Consider the following 21,681-nt stretch of genomic DNA (forward strand, 5'->3'; position numbering starts at 1 on the left):
TATTGCGCTGCAATACATGTCCCCTACCAAAGTTCAAAGTGCCATAACTTTGTCAAAAATGATCGAATATGCAAATTTATGCACGGTTGATGCTGGTTTTCAAACTTGATCTGAGGTATGCTGAGACACATGTGTGTCACGCCTCGCCTCGTTGATAAGCCCGCAAGGTCGCTCCGTGGAGCGGCCTGCACGTATTGCACTGTGTGAATTATATAATTACCAACTCACGGTCTGAGGGACTAGCGATTCAAGAGATATCCATTTAAAAAAAAAAAAATTCGTTTAATTAACGATATCTGCCAAACCACATGACCTATCGCAAATTCCAAAAGGACATTTTAGTAGACTGACATGCTGAACAGATCTGTGAAGTTTTCCCTCGATTGGATCAAAAAAGAGGGAGGGGCTAGGTTTTAAAGGTTCATGATTTAATACGTCATAACTCTGAAACCATGTGATGCATGACGTCATGCTCGCTGACTTTTTGTTCGTCATGCGTATGCGATTCTGCCTGCAAAGTTTGGCCTCAATCTGTTCAGCCGTTGCAGAGAAAAAGGGCAATATGGCGGCCGAACCACGTGACCTGTGACGTCATAATTACCATTAAAATATTCTACAGACCGAGTCCCTCCTACGGTGAAAATTTGATCTCAATCGGTCCAATTATTGCAGAGAAAATGTTTTTTAAAGGAAATTAAAACTTAAAATGGCACTGAGTTAAGGATCATCAGAATTACCAAAGTTCAAAGTGCCATAACTTTGTCAAAAATGATCGAAACGTCGTGAAGTTCGAACTTGATCTGTAGCTTATCATGAGGAAACCATGTACCAAGTTTGAAATCCTTAACATTAAGAGTTTAGAAAAACAGTCTGGAAAACTGTTCTTTGCGTGACGGACTGACGGACTGACAGACGGAGGGACGGCGTGCAAACCTATAGTCCCCTCCGGTGTACACCACACGCTGAAGTGGAGTTCAGCAGAAACTTTGGACAGAAGGTTGACAGCGAGTGAGGTGATAACCTACTACTTGTTGTTTCAAAAGTTTTTGTATTTTGCAGCTTTGACATCGAACCTACGTTTTGTTATCTTAATCCCTTCAGCGAATTAAAATTAATATTAGTTATCCCATAAAAATTTTATCCCATAAAAAAAAAAAAAAATTATCCCATATTACCCCATAAATATATTAATATTATCCCATAAAAAATTACAGTGCAGTTTTACTTCGAGCATTGTGACAACCATGAAGAACCGCCTTTAGAGGCAATTTTTCCACGCAGAGTGGGGGTTGGCCTTTTTTGGGCACCGTGGTCCCCTTTTTGAAGCCCTTCCTTTACGGCCGGATGAACTGGTACTCAATTTGCCAACCTCGGAAGGATGACAAGCTGAGTCAACCCCCCTGGCGTTAATTCAGCGATCGACCAGGATTCAAACCCAGGATCGTAGGATCCCAAGCTGGCACCCTAACTGCTAAGCCAACAACAGGCTTTGTGACAATCATGAAGCTTAGATATTATTCTTGATATTTTGTTAGAAGCACCTTTTTGTGGAAGATGTGATCATCCAACGAGAACATTGGCATATCATGTTTGTGCTATATATCCGAGTGCACGTAATGCTGTTTTTAACTTTTGAGAGTCAACCACATGAAGTGGATAGTTTCAGTTGATGATTCTCAAATGAGTGGATGTACTGCTACCACAATGGAGTGAAAGTTCCAACTTACAAGGATGTTAAATAATTACATAATTGCTATGGAATGAGAACTTGTTTTTATTTTTTGAAAAAAAATTTTGGTTTGATATTTTGAGGTTTTCTTAACGTTTGCCACTTTTATGGGCTTTACAGCTACTCTCTGGAACAATCTGAGCGTTTCCTGCGCTCGGTGCTTAATGTGGACGAGCCATCGCGGACGGTCATTGCCAGTGAAATGATTCCTGCCATGGAACAGATGAACCTCAAAATAGCCATCCAGCGCAGCCTATCACCAGGAAAGCCACAGGTACATTACAATTTAGCTATAGGAGTGATGTGACATCACACCCTCCATCCATTGTGGGAGATCAACAATATTTGTGGTTAAAAGCTAATGGGTTCACACCATGGCTCTGTACTTTTCAATAGAAACCATAAGAAAAGATGCAAACAATGGTGAACTCTTGCTCAGTATTTTCCAATATTGCCAAATTAAATTGAGATTCATTCCTTTGAATGTCTAGGCATCACCAAAAGCTATGACCTCCCCATGGCCTACACATAAGATGGTCTCCAAAACTATCCACAGACTGAGCATCCTCAGTCTTTCCAAGCCATTCCTTCAAAAATCAGAGCTAATCACAGCCCATAAGTTATTTGCCCATAAGGCATTTGCTCATAAGGCATTTGCCCATAACTCAATGGAGTACTGCTCTACCCCAATGAGCTGGCACCCTGGCGTCACATCTGTCTCTTCTGGGTTCTATGTAATCTAAAGCTCTCAACATTATTGGAATCTCTCCTGATGAGGCTGAAGCACAACAACTGTTGCTTTTCCATCCCAGACACGCTGGTGGCCTCCGTTTTTTGCCGCTTCTCATCCGGTCTTGCTTTTGGTTCAGGTCAGGATCTATATCTGGCCTATCAATGGGATACAAAACATCGTGTTTAGCCTAGCAGATGTATGTGCTCTAACAAGTGCCATTCTAGTTGCTTATGTCTCTTTTGTCCCCCACATGCTTTGTTGTCCCCCGTCGCACAGCGGAGCGAAAGGGGGACTATGGTTTTCCCCTCCGTCCGTGTGTCCGTCCGTCCGTCCGTGTGTGCGTGCGTGCGTGCGTGCGTAAGCGAAGGACCGCATTCGAATTTGGTGTGTGGGTGGAACCCACGTCAAAATCCAAGATGGCCGCCGCCATGTATGTCTGATGCCATGTATGTCTGAACCTTGTGAGCTGAATATCTTGAAAAATAAGCGAAGTACCAACTTCTAATTTGGTGTGTGGGTGTATCTCGGCATAAGGAAGAACGCTATTGAAAATTGGGTCGCCACGTCAAAATCCAAGATGGCCGCCACCATATATATGTCTGAACCTTGTGAGCGAAATATCTTGAAAAATAAGCGAAGTACCAACTTCTAATCTGGTGTGTGGGTGTATCTAGGCACAAGCAAGAACGCTCTTTAAAATTGGGTCGCCACGTCAAAATCAAAGATGGCTGCCGCCATGTATGTCTGAACCTTGTGAGATTAATATCTTGAAAAATAAGCGAAGTACCAACTTCTAATTTGCTGTGTGGGTGTATCTCGGCATAAGGAAGAACGCTATATAAAATTGGGTCGCCACGTCAAAATCCAAGATGGCCGCTTCCATGTATGTCTGAACCTTGTGAGCGAAATATCATATCATAGCATGTTTTCTGCGTCTTCCACTTTGTCAACTCACATCACTTCCCCGACGGGGGACCGAGGTGTAACGCTTGTTTTCACTCCCTTCTTCTCAAGTATTGTCATTTCTGATTCCTTATCTTAACCCTTTCCCCTCCTCGCTTCAAAAAAAAACTATCCATCGTGTCCACCTCTTGCCCCTCCTTCTGCTATTCCTTTTGTTCTGTTACATCGTGATCTATTTTGTGCTCTAGCTCTTCCTCTAGTAGAGTTTCGTCTACAAAAAAATTGTTGAACTGTTGTGAGAAAGGGGAAATGTGTAGTTGACCTTGCATGCATGAAGAAGTAAATCACATATAAAATGGAAGTGCTCAAGTGCTGGTTCGAGCATTTGCCTCGAACAGTATTTATGCATTTCTTCCTGTACTGATTTGATTTTGGATTGACAGCTCATAAGGCTGTGTTTGCAGGTCAGTGTTTTTTTCAGGTCTTGTGCAAAATTGCTTGCAATTGTGAGATCACATTTTAGCACTTGATGAATGCATGTTGCTACGATTTATAGGGAGTTGCGTGCTTCATGGTGATGCAAGCAAAAATAGCATTGAAACCATTGTTTTTACAGAAGAGCATTAATGTTTGATCCTTTTCGTAACCCAGGAAGGAGAGTCTGCTGAATCGAAAGAGACCACGCAGGAGCTAAGCTCTGAAGATTTGCGTGCTGAAGCCTTCGCCTTGCATCGGCAGCGGCACGAGTATTTTAGAAAAGCCGCAGAGGCGTTTAAGAGAGGCCAACGTGATGTTGCTACTTATTATGCTCAGCAGGTGTGATGTTTATTATATTATGTGCATTGAAGTGAAGTGAAGTTATATTATATCTTCTACCTTTTATTAATCAAATTATTTATTTAATTCTTATTGCAAAGAAATATATAAACCTTTTTGCTGCCTTTTGGGGTTTTATCGCCTTGGAGACAAGTTCCCGGGAATGTGGTTGTTAGGGGAAAAGCCAATTATATGGAGGCTTCTCCCTGTAAACTTCGGTAATCGCAGGGTAATAATGATAATGTATATAATGAAAGTGATAATGATAAAGTGATAATAATATGTTATAAAGTGATAATGGTACATGATACATGATGATGGCGCTTCAAGCACGAGACGGCTCGTTTTTTTTTTTTTACCGCTTCCGTGTTTCTTAATTTATTTACCATTGAGCATGATTGTGTCTGTCCAGGCCATCACTTTTTTTACCAATTGAGCTTTTACTGTCAAATCTTGAACAAACCTTTTTTTTGAGAATATGGAGAATACAAATGAATAAAATGTAAAAAAAATCTTAGCTGTCATTTTCGTCAAGTTAGTTTGAGTACAAAGTGACCACGGACGAGCTTCGCATTTTGGGATGCTTTCTAGTTTTGACATTTTAATCTTTCCATACTTTAAGAACTATCAAAACATGCAGACCAATACTGTATTAATGGAGAAAACTGGATAAAACACTCAAAAACTATATAAGAGCTAGCCATTTGATTTGCTGTGGTTTGGAGGCCACTCGATTCAAATAACCTGGTAGAAGAGAGTTCTGTTGTCTATTTCTTCCTCTTCCCTTGTCTAATTCTTCCTCGAGTCTAGTTTTCTAAAACAAAAATTTCAGGCCAAGCAACCTTCTACATTGTTTAATTGATATGGTTGCTTGGATTGTTAGCCAATCTGACCTAGGCAATGAGGGCTAGTTGATGAAAGTAAGAGCTAGGGCAAAAGGGGAAAATCATTGTTTATAGTAGAGGTTTGCTACCTAAGTCATTATTGCTTGAACATTTTGGATATCATGATTTTTCGCTTTAATGACATCTCACACTCATTTGTCAGGGTCATGAACTCGGGGAGAGAATGAAAAGGAAACATCTCCAGGCGGCTCATGAGGTTATGCAGAAGAGGAACGCTGCACTACTTCCGCAGAACATTGTTGACTTGCATGGGCTACATGTCATGGAGGGAACAGAAGCCTTGCTGCAAGTTTTGAAGAAAAAACAACAAGGTGATGATGTGCTGCCTGCATGTTACTTCACTTGTTCCTAAAACGTCCCTTTAGTGCTAATGTCATGATAGGGTGAATATACAAGATGAGTGTTTTGTGCTCTTGACGCTGCCGGAAAAGGATAAAACAACACAGAGGCAATAACCCTGGCGCTCACCTAGTAGAATAAACAGTATACTGCACTGACTAAAGGTATTTTAAACCAATTTCAATGGTTGCTAGAAGACAGCACGGCATGTGGAATCATACACAATGCGCCATTGCATTAGCTCCCCTGAACTTCGTTCCAGGTGAGCTAAAAATGGGGATGACAGCATGGCCTAGAGGTACTTACCGTATCTCCCAATGGTGAAGAATCACTTTAAAAATTCTAGTAGCCGGATCCGAATCCGGATCTTCACCAAAATCTAACCATTTCGTCCTTGTCACATACGATACATCTCTGTCAAATTTCGTCCGAATCCGTCCACAACCTTTTGAGATATTGTGTTCACAAACGGACAGACAGGGGTGAAAACATAACCTCCATCCACCTTTGGTGGAGGAGGTAATGAGGTATTGATTGACTGACATTCATTGCTCATGCCATTCGGGCAATGCTGGCTTTCACAAATGTATAATCTTTCTTGCATTTCTACCCATCATTCTCCACTCTTTACCCATTCTTTCTGTGCAGAATATCAACAAAATGGCCGACCTTGTATGCTCTCCGTGATAACAGGCAGAGGGAATAACAGCTATCGGGGCATAGCCCGACTCAGGCCTGCTGTTTTTGATTTACTCCGGCGCCAAGGATATCGGTGAGTTGGTTGTTATTTATTTTCTGTGCATAGCACAATCAAAGCTTTTCAGCTTTCAAACACGAGTTGCAAATTGAATATTAGATATTTTACACATGTACATCAATAGCAATCTATATAATATTCTCCGTAGGTGATTCTGTCTGTCTGTGATATGTCTGTCCGGGGGAGTGGCTACACCCGGTCTGGGAGGGGCTTCAAAAACAAATCACCACTATTTTGTTTACTCGATAGCTTTGAGGCCTCTTTTGTTAGGTCAGTGTATTGCTCTCTCTCACAGTTTTATTTCAACTCTAATTCGATATCTCATTTCATTTTTCACAGTCGCTAACATGGTTTTAGACTCGGTTGCAAAAAACGGGAATAAAATTCAATGAAAGTTACCGTTTATAGAACAAAATGCATTTTGAAAGGGTTGTAACATAAAGTTCATTGAGACTCCCTCACGGCTTTATCTCGACTCTAATTCACCATCTGATTTCATTTTTATCGATTGTTTTAGACTCGGTTTCAGCAATAAATGAGAAAATTCACGCACACAGAGAAAATTGCTGAGACATTTTAGAAATTTGCGGCACGATATATCATACACCGCCCAAATAACACAGACGGGAAAATGCCGAGATATATGAAAAATTCGTGGCGGACTTTTCCATCGTCACAACGAAATGTTTAATTGAGACTTAGTCACAATAAAAAGTCAATAATGTGGGGAGAGGAGCGGAACTTCGTTCACGTATCGCCACAGACAGGAAATTGCCGAGATATATTTAATAATCGTGGCTTTTCGCGGCTCGATATATCTTACACCGCCTAAAATAACAACAAACAACAACAACAGGAATTTTAAGGCCATTTTCCCTGCTAGAGCGGGGGTTAGCCTTGCGGTCCCCATGACAATCTTCTCCATTTTGCCCTATTTTCTGCATCTCCCCTTGTTAACCCTCTTGCCCGCATTTCTTCTTCCACCATCTTCAGCCAAGTCTTTCTCGGTCTTCCCCATCCTCTACTTCTTTCTACATTCATTTCTATCACTCTTCTCAACCAGTCACTTTCATCCTTCCTCAACACATTACCAAACCATCTCAACCTGTTTCTCTTCACAGCATCCATCACAGGCTCTATTCCCATCATCTTTCGCAATTCATCATTTGTCTTCCTCTCTCTCAACGATATTCCACACATCCACCGAACCATTCGCATTTCCACCCTTTCCAGCCTTCGTTGCTGCTCTACGTTCATTACCCATGTCTCGCTCCCCAAAATCATGACACTTCACACATGCAGTATACACCTTTCCCTTCAGCTTCAGCGACACTCCCCTCCTCGTCAGCACGCCACTCAGTTCCCGAAACTTCTTCCATGCACATCTCACTCGAGCAACCGTTGCCGAGTCTGATCCACCTTCTCCATTCAGCATGTCTCTTAGGTAACAAAATGTTTTCACACCTTCCAGCTTCATGCCATCTCCAAGATCCAACTCAACATTTCCTCCATCTGCAGCTCCCTCTGTGCACACTTTACACTTGAATGTAGCTGCCACACTGGTTAATGACCCTCTCAAACCACTACATTTTTGATGAACCCACTCAGCGCACATTGTACATTGAATGGAGTTCACTCCGACACCCTTCCTGCACACAGCACACGGCCACTTCCCAGTTCTTTCCACCTCACCACATGCTTTACCACTTGCCATCACCTTCGTCTTTCCGATTTGTCTCCATACATTCCTTCCACTTGTTCATCTTCTCCTTCAGTCCATCCATACTATCTGCAATCAACACCAGATCATCTGCATACAACAACTCCCACGGTAAACCCTCCTTTACGTTCCGAGCCAGCACCTCCATCACAGCTACAAATAGTAGTGGACTTAGTACCGACCCCTGATGCACTCCCACCTTCACCTCAAACTCACCACTGTTCCCGTCCTTCGTCCTTATAGCTGTGCACGCTCTCTCGTACATTGCCATCACTACTCTGATCAACCATTCCTCCACTCCTAACTTCCTCAATGCCCATGTCACTACTTCGCGTGGAACCCTATCGAATGCTTTCTCCAGATCAACGAACCGCCTAAAATAACACAGACGGGAAATTGCCGAGATATATGAAAATTTTACGGCGGACTTTTCCATCGTCACAACGAAATGTTTAATTTAGACATAGTCACAATAAATAGGTCAATAATGTGGGGAGAGGGATGGAGCTTCGTTCACGTATCGCCACAAACGGGAAATTGCCGACAGATATTTATTCGTTCTTATTTTATAAGTTATCATCTTCATTCATCATTATTATACGGAAGTAAAGGTAATCCTGTTTAAACTGCCATTCATTCCATCGATGTTTTTTTTTCACACGAGTTTTCAAGGCTAAATCGTGTTCAGATCCAGAATTAATAAAGAAACTCCATTTTTTCGTGTGCATAGACATGTAATTCACAAATGTAAAATAAATAAATAAACAGACTGGAAATTGCTGAGAGATATTTTTTCGTTCTTATTTTATAAGCTATGTGCACGTACACTTTAAAGAAGTTTATTTGAAATCTTTAATTTAAAAAATGTCATTTTGTATGCTGTAACAAAAAGAGTAACTTTGGTTTTCGTGGGACAGAAAGGTGCAATGTAATGTTCTTATACACCGCCCAAAAGACTTTTTTCCCAGGGACTTTTCCATTTGAGCTGTATTCTTTATATCGTCGGAATGTTTCATTCTTTAGACGTAGTCACAATAAAAAGTTGCGATTAGGTACTCTGCACTTGGGGAGAGGGGCGGAGCATCGTTTACTTGTCGCCACTCGCGTTTGTAAATGCTATCTCCAAAATGAATAAAATAATGAGGGAACAGAACAAGACCGCCAATGATCGGTAACCCAGACTAGCACAGGATGCTGAGCAACAAAGGCATTGGAAGGTAATGTGTGCTCAGTAAACATATACAAGAGCAGCTGTAATGAATCCGGATGAAGTATCGGATAATATTGTTGAAGATTATCAATATGCCAAGTCCGATGATGTCACCATGCTTGTACTGTTCTGCGAAACATTTAATTAATTAATGAACAGGACAAGGGGGCAGATTTACACAGTGTTGCTCCAAGAGAAAGGTTCAATTACCTCTAATATTTGCTGCACCTGCTCGATTGGAACAACTGCCAGAGTGAAGGTGGGAGAGGAGACTGAGGGAGAGGGAGAGGAGACTGAGGGAGGGAGAGAGGAGACTGGGGGAGGGGGAGAGGAGACTGAGGGAGGGGGAGAGGAGTGAGGAGGAGTTGGAAAGGAATGAGTGGGGAGGAGTAAAGCGACCCCCACTCTCCCCCCGTGTGTGACCCTCTCTCCCCCATGTGACCCACTCCCCCATGTGTGTGACCCACTCCCCCGTGTGTGTGACCCACTCCCCCGTGTGTGTGACCCACTCCCCCGTGTGTGTGACCCACTCCCCCGTGTGTGTTTGATCCACTCCCGGTGCAGTGTGCGTGATGTGGGAGGGATGGGGGTGGGGAGGGAGAGTATTTGAGCTCTTGAAGTCACATTTTACATGAGATGTAATTACACATTTCACATGAGATGTAATTACACATTTCAAACTATTTTCCATGTGCACGCACATGCATTCACATGTTATCAGAAGTAAATACATTGTGTAGATTGCATAATTTGTGGATCTGATAAATTGCCAGTAACCATTTTGTAAAACTTAATGGGCAGCATCTAAATTAGGATGTCCAAATGTCACACACGTCCATGCTCGTGGGATTCCCATGGGTGACCCCACTAGTCGGTAATAAGCAGATGTATGCCAACTATTGTTATGTATGCCAAGTGTTGTTGTTCCGGGAGTTTTTATGATTTTTATGCTGATAAGACACTTATCTTAGGCAGCCATTCTTTTTTCACATGAACAAGTTTGAACATGAACGAGTTTCATAGGAAACTAGAATGGCACTCGGTAGAGCGCATACACATACTTCCATGAGGCTTAACAGTTTACGTTTTGTATCCCCCTGATTGGCTGGATCTGCATCTGGATCTTCACCAAAATCGAATCAATTTATCATTGTCACACACCCAACCTGTCCACTAGGTTTTGTCCGAATTTGTCCATAACTGTTTAAGATATCCTGCTCAAAGGCAGACAGCCCGACAGACAAACAGGGGTGAAAATGTAACCTCCATCCACCTTCGGGATGCCTGGTGTTGGCTTAACAGTTAATATGGCTGGCTTAAGATCTTAGGGTCTTGTGTTTGAGTCACTGTCATGCCGATGACATAACAACAGGTGGGTTGACTGAGCCTGTCATCCTTCCGAGATCGGCAAAATGAGTACCAACTTACTGCGGTAATGAGCCATTCTAGTGTCCTGTGTCAGAGTGGCGACCCGCCAGGATTGTACTCAGCCATTGAAGCTGCCTCGACACCCCGATACGCCTCACGGCGTGAAATGAACAGATATTATTATTATCCGCCTTTGGGAGGTAATGATGGATGTTATTGTCATTCGTATGCAACACGTGGCTACGCCTTCGCATCATTTCTGGGAGTGGGGTTGTGCCGATGATGCAGAGCCTCCTGTCAGTTGGAGGAAGAATTTGCCCATGGTGCCAGTGATAACTTGCCTACTCTTTGTGAAGGACATCGTGTGATCATTAACGTCCACCAACTTCTCGCAGACACGGCACCGAGTTGAACGCCAATCCTAAGGACGGTGCACACACTGATTTATTGCTCTGCAAACGAAACACCACGATGACAGTTTATAGCTGGGTCAGAAGAAAAACCTGGAAATTAAGCAGAATGATGTTTTATTTTTGAAATTCAAATATTGTCGGCAAAATATTGCATTAAAGCAGCCGTAATATCTTTGGCCTCAACCTGTGGTTCAATCTCTATGTTATGGCATTGATATTATTTTATTTTTTTTCCCCAAAAGTATCCCATTGGTTATCTATCTCCATTTGTGGGTTTCAGAGGGTGGGAGGAAGTTCTCCCAGAACTCAAAATCTCCACCTCTTTTTTTGGTAAGCGATCATTATTCATGAACCAAATTGTGAAACTTCGTTCTCACAACCTTTGACAGCCTCCACTTATTTTTCGGCCTTGGCTGACAGCTTTGTTAGTTTCAATTGGTTCATGAATCTTTCTCCTTTACCATTAGTTCCCCATGCTTCATGCACAGAATACGCTTTGCAGTGGAGGATCATTTTGGTCTATGGGGCGGGGAGTGGAGAATTTGACCCCACAAAATAGGTATTTGCTCTCTTCAAATAAAAATGAGGGGGGTCTGTGGGGGGGGTTGAGTGACTGTTGCTCAATGGTGGCTTGTGTAGAACAGTGAAGTTGCGGTGCTAATGAATGAACAGTATGAAAAATACTGTACCTTTTGTTCATTTATGACTCAGACTGTGTGTGATGATTACTTCCGTTTATCAGATTCACGGAACCACAAGAGGGCCTTTTCAAAGTATATGTACCTTCCGCACCATCCTAATCCTGGCATGTGCGTAATATGACATCAAGGCTTCTGCAGGCCACCACCTGCATGACAGGGTGTGTGTGCTTCATGTATTTTTTGTTTTAAACATTTTTTATAATTAAAATTAGAACTATGCTTGCTGGTAATTCCTATCTTTTTTTTCTACTGGAGAGATAAGATTCAAATTTCATGCCTTTTAGCTGTTGGTTATAAAATGTTTGCATTTATCTTGTAATGTAAGAGATTTCTGCACTTTTTGGATCACCGAATAAAGTATTTTTTCACAACTTTACTCGCATATTGTTGCCATTCACTCCCACCTATATTTCCTTGTCGGTGCTTATGACAGGCTTTTTGAATTGTACACCTCAGTTCTATCATGAGTTACAATGCATACAAATATTTGATAACTGTGATCATTAAATTTGGTAAATCAGGATTTCCACCCAGAAAAATGGAAAATTATCAATGAGAAGGATCTCTTTCCCCCTCAACCCCTGCCCCTAACTGTATGAACCTCCAACATCCGAGCTGTCCACTCCAATCTGACAGATCTGAGAATCCGAGTTGCAGCTCAACAAACGTTATGCATCTTCCATGGCCCTCCCAATCACCGGACCTCAATCCTATTGAGCATTTGTGGGACTGTCAATGAAGAGGTGCCAAAGACAGCGGTTCACCTCCATCAAACCGACGTGAATTGGAGGACTTCCTTGTGGAAGAACGGTGCCACATTTCTCCAGAACAGTTTCAGATCCTTTTTGACTCCGTGCCACGTCGTATCCATGCCATCCTTGATGCATGTGGTGGCCCAATGCCCTACTTTTGTGGGATATTTTGTTGGTGCCCATTTTTTGTCCACGACATACAGTCACGTGAAAAAGTAAGTACACCCCATGTAAAGTTTTGACTTTTTAAAACATATTTCAACATACAGATATTTGATCTTCATTTCAACAATATTGATAGATAAAGGTGATATAATATAACAAATATCATGAAACATTTACATTTTGTAGTCCATTGTATAATTTAAATAAACATAAATGCAAATTTCGCATGTGGAAAAAGTAAGTACACCCCGACATTTATCACCACTTCAAAAACCTGAAATTAGAATCAGGTGCACCAGCTCAGGTGCAAATGATTAGAACATCGTTAGAGAGGATCTTGGAGGAACCTGTCTTATTTATTTATTTATTTATTTATTTTTTTTTTTTTTTTTTTTTTTTTTGTATACAATATCGAGGCTCGTGAAAGAGCGAACATTAATCACATGAACACACAGAAAGACAAACCGACACATAAAACATATAACATAGGGAGCGGTAGACAAGATGGGGAGAGAGGGGGAAGGACACAAACACAACATTTGAGAGCAGGGACCGAGAGACATGGAGACATCGAGAGATCTGAGAGAGGGCGAGGGCTTTGGGGGGGGGGGGGCGTGGGAAGGGGGCAGTGGGAGAGGTATAAAACATATGGACACTGCCAGGACTTCCAGGAAAGAAGTTGGAATTTCAAACAAGGTGGATCTGGGGTGAATTAGCGGGGGTAGAAAAGATCAAGGTTTTGGATGGGGGAAGATAAGAGATGGTGGTGAACAGCTGTTTTAAAGACCTGGAGGGAGGAGTGGGATTGAAGGGAGTGAGGGAGTTTGTTCCAGAGGCGGGAGAAAAGAGGAATGAAAGAGTGAAGGTGAGCGGAGAGCCGAGATTTCGGCAGTTTAACCATCAGAGGGTTGCTGGCAGATCTTGTGCGACCTGTAGGAATATTTGGGGGACAGAGCACAGAGAGAGCTGGGGGAGCAAGGCCGGAGAGGAGTCGGTAGAAGACAGAAAGACCACCTACCTGCCTGCGGTGAGTGAGTGAAAGGCCCTCAGAGATAGCTTCATCGCGGGAGATTCCAATAATTCTGAAAGCTTTGGTTTCAACAGCGTGAAGCCGAGCTAGGTGTGAGGCAGGAGCACCGGCCCATAGGGGAGAACAGTATTCCATTGAGCTGCGGATGAAAGCCTTGTATGTGGTGAGGAGCTCAGGTGTGCCGAGGAAGGACTTCGCACGACGGAGGATGCCCAGTCGGCGACTGGCTTTGGAGGCCAGCTTGGAAATGTGGTTTTCCCAAGAAAGATCATGGCAGATAGTGAGACCCAAAATCTTGAGCGACAGAACTTCTTGGAGAGGATTGTTGAGAAAGTAGATGGGAGGGTTGTCCAGTCGATCTTTTCGGAGAGACATAGTAAGAGTGTGAGATTTGTCAGGATTGAAAGACATGTTCCACTTGTTTGACCAGTCTGTGATTTTGTCCAGGTCTTCAGAGAGTGAGGAGGCAGCAGACTGCCGATCTGAGGGAAGAGTAATGGAGCGGCAGAGAGTGGAGTCATCAGCAAAGAGATAGAGAGGATTTTCGAGAGAGTCAGAGAGATCATTGATGAAGACCAGAAAAAGCACGGGGCCCAGAACACTGCCTTGGGGAACTCCAGCCTGAACAGGAAGAGGAGATGAGAGAAACCCATTCAGGGCCACACGTTGACGACGACTAGAGAGGAAGTCCGCCAGCCATGCGTGGAGATTTCCATGGATACCAAAGGAGGAGAGTTTGGTGAGCAGAGCGGGGTGCCAGACCGTGTCGAAGGCACGTGATATGTCGAGGGAGACAGCTCTAATTTCCTGTTTGGCATTGAGGACCTCCATCCATTGTTGAGACAGCAGAAGCAGCATGTCCAGAGTAGAGTGACCTGGTCTGAAACCAAATTGATGATCAGAGATCAAGCCATTGGAGAAGAGGAAAGATTTCATATCAGAAGCAATGATGGATTCCATGACTTTGCTGATAATTGGGAGAAGGCTGATTGGTCTGTAGTTGCTAGGATCTGTTTTTGCACCTTTTTTGTGCAAAGCGGTGATGTTGGCTGATTTCCAAGCAGATGGCAGTTGACCTTGAGCAAAAGAGAGGGTGAAGAGAACAGAGAGAGGGTGAGATAGAGCAGCAGAGCAGGATTTTAGGACCCGTGGGCTGATGCCGTCGGGTCCAGTTGCAGAATCAGAGTCGAGGGTTGACAGAAACTTTTCCACCTTGTCAGGAGGAAAGGACACGGAGTCCAGGAGCAGCAGGGTACGACTGGGTATGGTGGGTACAGAGAGGGATGGGTTTGGGACACAAGATTTAGAGGCAAACACAGAGTTGAGGCATTCAGCTTTTTCACGTGCGGAGTCAGCTGTGTAGCCGTTTGAGGTAAGGGAGGGGATGGAGGGGGAACAAACACCAGAAACGGATTTGACCAGACGCCACCAGGATTTGGAAGAGGGAGACAGATAAGAGAGTTCGGTCTTGAGAATGGAGAGATATTGTTTCCTGGCTCTCCTGAGGGTGGACACACACTTGTTTCGGGCTTTGTGAAAGGAAATGAGATTTCCTTCCGTTGGATTTGCTTTCCAGGAGACGAAGGCAAGTTGTTTCTGGGCAACAGCCTCACCACAAGATTCCGTGTACCATGGACGGGAGGAAGGGTATGACAACTGAAGACGAGATGGGATAAATCTGTGCATGAGAGAGAGCAATTTACTTTGGAAGAATTCCCAGGATGAGTTGATGTCAGAGGTGGTAGAGATGGGAGACCAGTCCAGATGATTGATGGCTGCTTGAAGACCGTGCCAGTTGGCCTGAGTGAAATGCCAGACTCGTCGACGCTGAGCAGGCTCCCTGAGGATGGTCAGAGAGATGTCCACTTTAACAAGGACATGATCAGATGATCCGATCGGAGCAGAAGAAGAGCAGCAGACATTTTCAGGGAAGTTAGTCATAACCAAGTCCAGAAGAGAAGATGTTCCGTTGACTGAGATCCGGGTCGGGAAATTGACAGATTGTGTCAGTCCCAGTGAGTCGCAGAAGTCCTTTGCTGAGGAGCCATGGCTGGTGAGAGAGGTACCCACACCCAGCCAACTGGCATGATGACAGTTGAAATCACCACATATGAGGAAGAGAGAGTTGGGATGAGTAGATAGAAGTTGGTCCATATCATCAGACAGCGAGATGTAGATGGAGTCATCACTGTTTGGTGGACGGTACAACACACATATGAACAAGAGGTGGGAGCGAAGGGGAAGCCGTAGCCAGAGGTATTCCTGGGGGTGAGGTGGAGAGAGTGCAGTGCAGGGCGAGTGAGGAAGAGAGTTTTTGATAAAGATAGCAACCCCGCCTCCAGGACGAGGCTCAGGTCTATCATACCGGAGGAGGGAGTAGCCCGGGAGAGATACTATGGAATCAGAGACATCATAAAGGAGGAAAGTTTCTGTTAAGCAGATCACGTCTGGTTTGACAGAAGCAACCTGTATGGAGAGATCAGTTAAGTTTGAACGAAGGCCCCGGATGTTTGAGGTCCATACCGTTAATGAAGAGGAAGGGGGAGCATCAGATACAGAACAGGGGGGAGGAGGGGTAGGGTAAGATGTGGAAGAGGTGGAAGAGGTAGGGAGAGCTGTTGAAGGTGTGTCAGAGATTTCAGAATAGCTCGGAGAAAGGGAAGGATGGGGCGGACAAAAGGTTTGATGGTGATTGGGTGAGCCACAATGAGGTGTTATTTGAGGAGGGGGAAGAGCGAGGCAGAAGGTTGGGGGAGATGGAGGTGAGAGTTTGAAGGGGGAAGAAGCGGGGAGGACGCTTTGAGGAGGGGGAGTGAGCGGGGGGAAATTGAGAAGCAATGAGGGTGGGGAGATTTGAAGGGGAGGGGTGAGGGGGGAGTTTGGGAGGGAAGGGACAAGGGGAGGGATTTGAAAGGGATGGGATATGGGGGAGATTTGGAGGGGAGGGGTGAGGCAGGAGTCTAGGAGGGGAGGGGCGAGGGGGCGTCTTGGCGGGGAGGGGTGAGGGAGTAGTTTAGGAGGGAGGGGGCAAGGGGGGAGATTTGAAAGGGATGGGTGATGGGGAAGATTTGGAGGGGAGGGGTGATGGGGAAGATTTGGAGGGGAGGGGTTATGGGGAAGATTTGGAGGGGAGGGGTGAGATTGGATTTTTGAAAGTGTACGATTTATGGGAAACGAACATTTATTGCAAAATGAGTTTCTTGTGACCTTCGAGTTAAAAATACGTTTAAGGACGCTGGATGGAGGATGGAGTGCAGGAGAGTTTAGGGAATGTAGAACAAAGGCACTATAGGAGATGGATATTTTTTTTGGGATGAATTGATTTGGTGAGCAAGTCGAAAGCAGCCTTTTAAAGAAGAAGAAGAAAAAGGTGTTATAAAATATGACGGAATACATAACTTGAGGGGAAAGTGTAAACATTGAAGGTTAATGAGTGAAAACTATCTGGGGAAATGGGGGAGAAACACGTGGTCGAAGAACGAACGAACGAATAAGAATGAATAAACGAATGAGAACAGAGAAGGAAATGTTTTTTTTTTTGTTTGTTTTTTTTTTCTTTTTTTGAGTTGAGATTTACACAAGGAAGTAGGCTATGGGTGAAAAGACTGGGAATACAGAGAACGAAAGTTATTGGATCACAAACGACGGACCACTGAGAGAAAAACAAAGCCTCAAGGTTGTACAGTGCACACTGTACAAGGCCTTGCTCGCGACACGGCAAACAGACGATCAATTTATGAAAGATAAACACCGAGAAACAACCAAAGTTGCACACAATAACTTCACACACCGAAAGATAAATACAGTTTCGACAAAATACAATTGTGAACAGACTTAACTTCGAAAAACGTGGAGACCGTGTGGAGCTTCGAAAATCCCTGCCGCCGTCTCCAAGATCTCCAAGATTTAAACCTGAGACATTTAGTTTGGTTTGCTCTTTGTTGTTGAAGTGTGCGGCGTCACCATGCCTAGATCAAAAGAGCTCTCTGAGGCCTTCAGAAAGAAGGTTATAGATGCCTACGAGTCTGGGAAGGGATTTAAAAAGATCTCCAAACAGTTTGAAATCAATCATTCGACTGTCCGGAAGATCATCTACAAGCGGAGAAGATTCCAAACAACTGCCAACTTGTTCAGGCCAGGCCGCCCCAGCAAGTTCAGCCCGAGAGCAGACCGCAAGATGCTGAAAGAAGTCTCTAAGAGCCCCCAGAATGTCATCACGGGACCTACAGGTAGCTCTTGCCACTGTTGATGTTAAAGTGCACAAGTCTACCATAAGAAAGAGGCTGCACAAATTTGATCTACATGGGAGGTGTGCCAGGAGGAAACCTTTGCTGTCCAGAAAGAACATCAGGGTAAGACGATAAAGTTTGCCAATGAAAACCTCAGCAAAGACCAGCACTTCTGGAACAATGTGCTCTAGACAGATGAGTCAAAGGTGGAGCTATTTGGCCACTGTACCAGAAGACATGTTTGGCAAAAGCAAAGACAGCATTTGACCACAATAACCTGATACCAACTGTAAAGCATGGTGGTGGAAATATTATGGTTTGGGGCAGCTTTGCTGCATCAGGGCCTGGGCAGCTCACCATCATATAATCCACTATGACTTCTTTATTGTACCAGAGGGTGCTTGAGGATAATGTGAGGCCATCTGTCGGAAAGTTGAAGCTCAACCGAAGGTGGACCTTGCAACATGACAATGACCCTAAACATACCAGTAAATCCACCAATGAATGGCTGAAAAGAAAGAAATGGAGGGTTCTGGAATGGCCAAGTCAAAGCCCGGATCTAAATCCCATCGAGATGTTGTGGGGGGATTTGTAACGAGCTGTGCATGCAAGAAACCCCTCAAACATTGCACAGCTGAAAGAATTCTGCATGGAGGAGTGGGCAAAAATTTCTCCCAGTCCATGTCAGAGACTGGTAGACAGTTATAAGAAATGCCTACTTGAGGTTGTTTCTGCCAAAGGGGGCAATGCCACCTATTGGAGCCGAGGGTGTACTTACTTTTTCCACATGCGAAATTTGCATTTATGTTTATTTAAATTATACAATGGACTACAAAATATAAATGTTTCATGATATATGTTATATGATATCACCGTTAACTATCAATATTGTTGAAATGAAGATCAATTAGCTGTATGTTGAAATATGTTGAAAAAGTCAAAACTTTACATGGGGTGTACTTACTTTTTCACATGACTGTACACTCTATAATCCCAACAATCAAAGGGGGGATACATTCCTGAAAAATGCCGTGAATGTCGAATCCATGAATGTCGAGGCATTGTTTCAATTGGAAAAAGGGGATAGGTTCCCAGCGGTTTGTGATTCATAAGGGAAAATCTAAAATTCCGAGAAAAACCACAAATACATGAAGCATCGTGTCACGAATGTTGAAGTAGTTCACATTTTATGAACTGCGAGTATGCAGGGTCTGATCTGGTCCACGAATGTCGGGGTTTCGCAGTACATTTTATTAAAAACAAACAAACTGTGAAATAGCAGAAACTCCACAATACAAAAAACTGGGTACCTCATTTGCATTAAATAAATAATCGGAAAAAATTAAATAAGTTACGGACGTAGCTTCTTGACAATCTTTTCTTTTCGACAAGCTTTCAGCCAAATAGACCTTCTCAGTCTTCCTCGTTGCACTTGAGGAAAACAGAAGGCCTATTTGGCTGAAAGCTTGTCGAAAATAAAAGATCGTTTTGAAGCTACGTCTGTAACTTATTGAATTTCTTCCGATTATTTATTTATGTATATATATATATATATATATATATATATATATATATATATATATATATATATATATATATATATATATATATATATATATATATATATATATATATACACAAAGAATTAAGTTAAGCACCCCTACACAACGAATTAAGGTAAGCACCCCCTAATATATATTCTTTGTGTATATGTATACATTGGCATATATTCTAAGGTATGTGAGATCAAATAATGATTGGTATGACATTAGCAATTATCCATTGATGAAATTGAGTGATCAAAGTGAAAAAAAGTGATTGGTTGAGTCAGTGATCCGATCACGTGGGTCCTACACACGTTATTGACGCAAAGATCGCTAGAGGTCTTCTCAGAACAATGACTGTACGTTAGAAAACATAAACGTCATCCACACTGTCCGTGATGGACCTATAGCTCCATACTTAAATTGAGGTGAAAATATGCCTAAAATTCCCAAAAAATTTCACCTTAAATTATTCAGAATAAAATATTGAAAACGGCATGATTGTTATGTTTTTATGTGACCATAATATCACTTCTCCAGAAAATATAGCAATATCATGGGTATATTACACTGTTTTGACGACAACAAACTTGTAATGTGCGAGGTTGTAAAAAAACGGGGGGGGTGCTTAACTTAATTCTTTGTGTATATATATATATATATATATATATTGTTGCGGAACCCAACGTCGGCCTCTGTTCCCCTTATCGAGGGGGGATTAATCCCCTCGTTTATGACTGACCGACGTGGTCCCTGACGCTGCACAGCTCCCTCCGGAAAGGCAGGTGCGCAACCCCGTTCGCGACCGCGGACAGATGTTAATTGCTGAGCGGTTTTAGCAACCGCGGCACGAACTATTAACAGAACTAGACCCGATCCTTAAACGTTGGCCAAAATCGCGCCACATATACTCAATGGGGAAACCTCTAAAACGACCGAATGTGAAGAAGAAGACAAAGTAGAAAGAACAGGGATTTATTACTATTTACACACAAATCAAGCAGAAAGGTAAGGAAATACGATTTACAAGGCAATGGAAGGAGCAGGAGACACAGTGCAATTCATTAGCTTAACTATACAGTCTTACTTATAAACCCCAAGACAACATGAAAAACAGATGAACAATCAGACTTACACGAATGGGGAATTGCAGATGGATTGGCTGGAGGGAGAGGAAGGTTCAGCTCGGACCGAAGCACGGTCGGGCCGGGAGGGAGCAGCCGCCACCCTCTCGATCGGTCTCGCACGGCGCGTTCCTTCGCGGCACAGTCGATACGGCCGTTGAAAGGGAAACCCGAAGCTGCTGTGGCTGAAGCTGCTGCGTGCTGCTGCGTCGCGTGCCCTTCACCGGTTCCTCTGCCTTCTCTCTCGTATCTCGTGGGGGCGTTCCGTGACGGGTTCTCTCTCTGACGCGTCTCTTCATAAGCAGTCCCTCACTCCTCCTTTTATTGCCCTCCCCGGAATCAAGCCGCGGGCTACGAGGGCACGCCTACCGGTTCGCTCACCGCGGTGCTGATTGGTGACTAAGGGCTCTCTGACTCCAACGTTTGATGATGATGAGGTGCCACGCCTTTCTTCCCCGAACAGAGCACATGCTCAATGGCGGTAATTGCAGACAACCGCCCAATGCAGTTGGCAATGAAAGCTTTTGAATATGAAAGCTGATCTATCTTATTTAATTGATGCAACGCAATGATTTAGTGGACCACAGAGCCTTATACTGACATTTACTAAGGACATAACTACTGAGGGAATCTATGATTTGCTACGTGTGTGCGATGGATTAACTAAGGGCAACCTTTGATCTTTACAATTGGAGGGTGATATTTACAAGATTTACAGCATACAAAAGGGGAAAATTTACATCAAATTACACACACAATTCCCAAATCCCCAACACTGCACCCTCCTTCCTTGCGGGACGTCCCGGCCCGAAAATTTTACCTTTAGTGTGACACGCAGGTGTAGTAACCCTCTACAATTAACCTGACCCTGAGTGCGACAATTTTAAAACACAAATAAATATGTCCCGCTATTTGCGTTGCACCCTGCCTAACAGTTTCACACCCACAGCTAACCGAATTGCGGAATTATTTTCAAACTAAAACATGAACGATGGGGGAGCATTATTTACAGTGACATTATTTGACTATTTACAAAACGCAACCCAGGACCTGTGATTTTTCTTTTGGGGAACAAAAAGAAATTCCTGTTGGGAGGGAGGAGACAGCACGCATTGCATCGACGCACCAGCACCAATACACCAAAGCACCAATCACCAAAAACACCAAAAGCACCATTCGGTGCAACAGTCACCAGTTCATCATAATAACACACAAGACAACAACTGGTGGTGGTCTTCCTCTT

The 21,681-nt window shown here is 43.5% G+C and overlaps 1 protein-coding gene across 4 annotated transcripts in view; it reads left to right on the forward strand.

Annotated features, from left to right (window-relative positions):
- N4BP2 (NEDD4 binding protein 2) overlaps nt 1–11,970 on the forward strand; it is a 67,325-nt gene extending 55,355 nt beyond the window's left edge. For all 4 annotated transcript variants that reach the window (XM_068113946.2, XM_068113947.2, XM_068113948.2 and 1 more), the window contains 5 exons: nt 1,850–2,003; nt 4,017–4,181; nt 5,229–5,397; nt 6,074–6,197; nt 11,636–11,970. In XM_068113946.2, coding sequence (XP_067970047.2) covers nt 1,850–2,003; nt 4,017–4,181; nt 5,229–5,397; nt 6,074–6,197; nt 11,636–11,693 — 670 coding nt within the window. In that variant the 3' untranslated portion in view covers nt 11,694–11,970. The remainder of the gene's footprint in view (nt 1–1,849; nt 2,004–4,016; nt 4,182–5,228; nt 5,398–6,073; nt 6,198–11,635) is intronic.
- The last annotated feature ends 9,711 nt before the right edge of the window (nt 11,971–21,681 follow it).

Source organism: Myxine glutinosa, chromosome 4 (genome assembly GCF_964187855.1).
Source record: "Myxine glutinosa chromosome 4, kmMyxGlut1.1, whole genome shotgun sequence".
NCBI classification, from domain to species: domain Eukaryota; kingdom Metazoa; phylum Chordata; class Myxini; order Myxiniformes; family Myxinidae; genus Myxine; species Myxine glutinosa.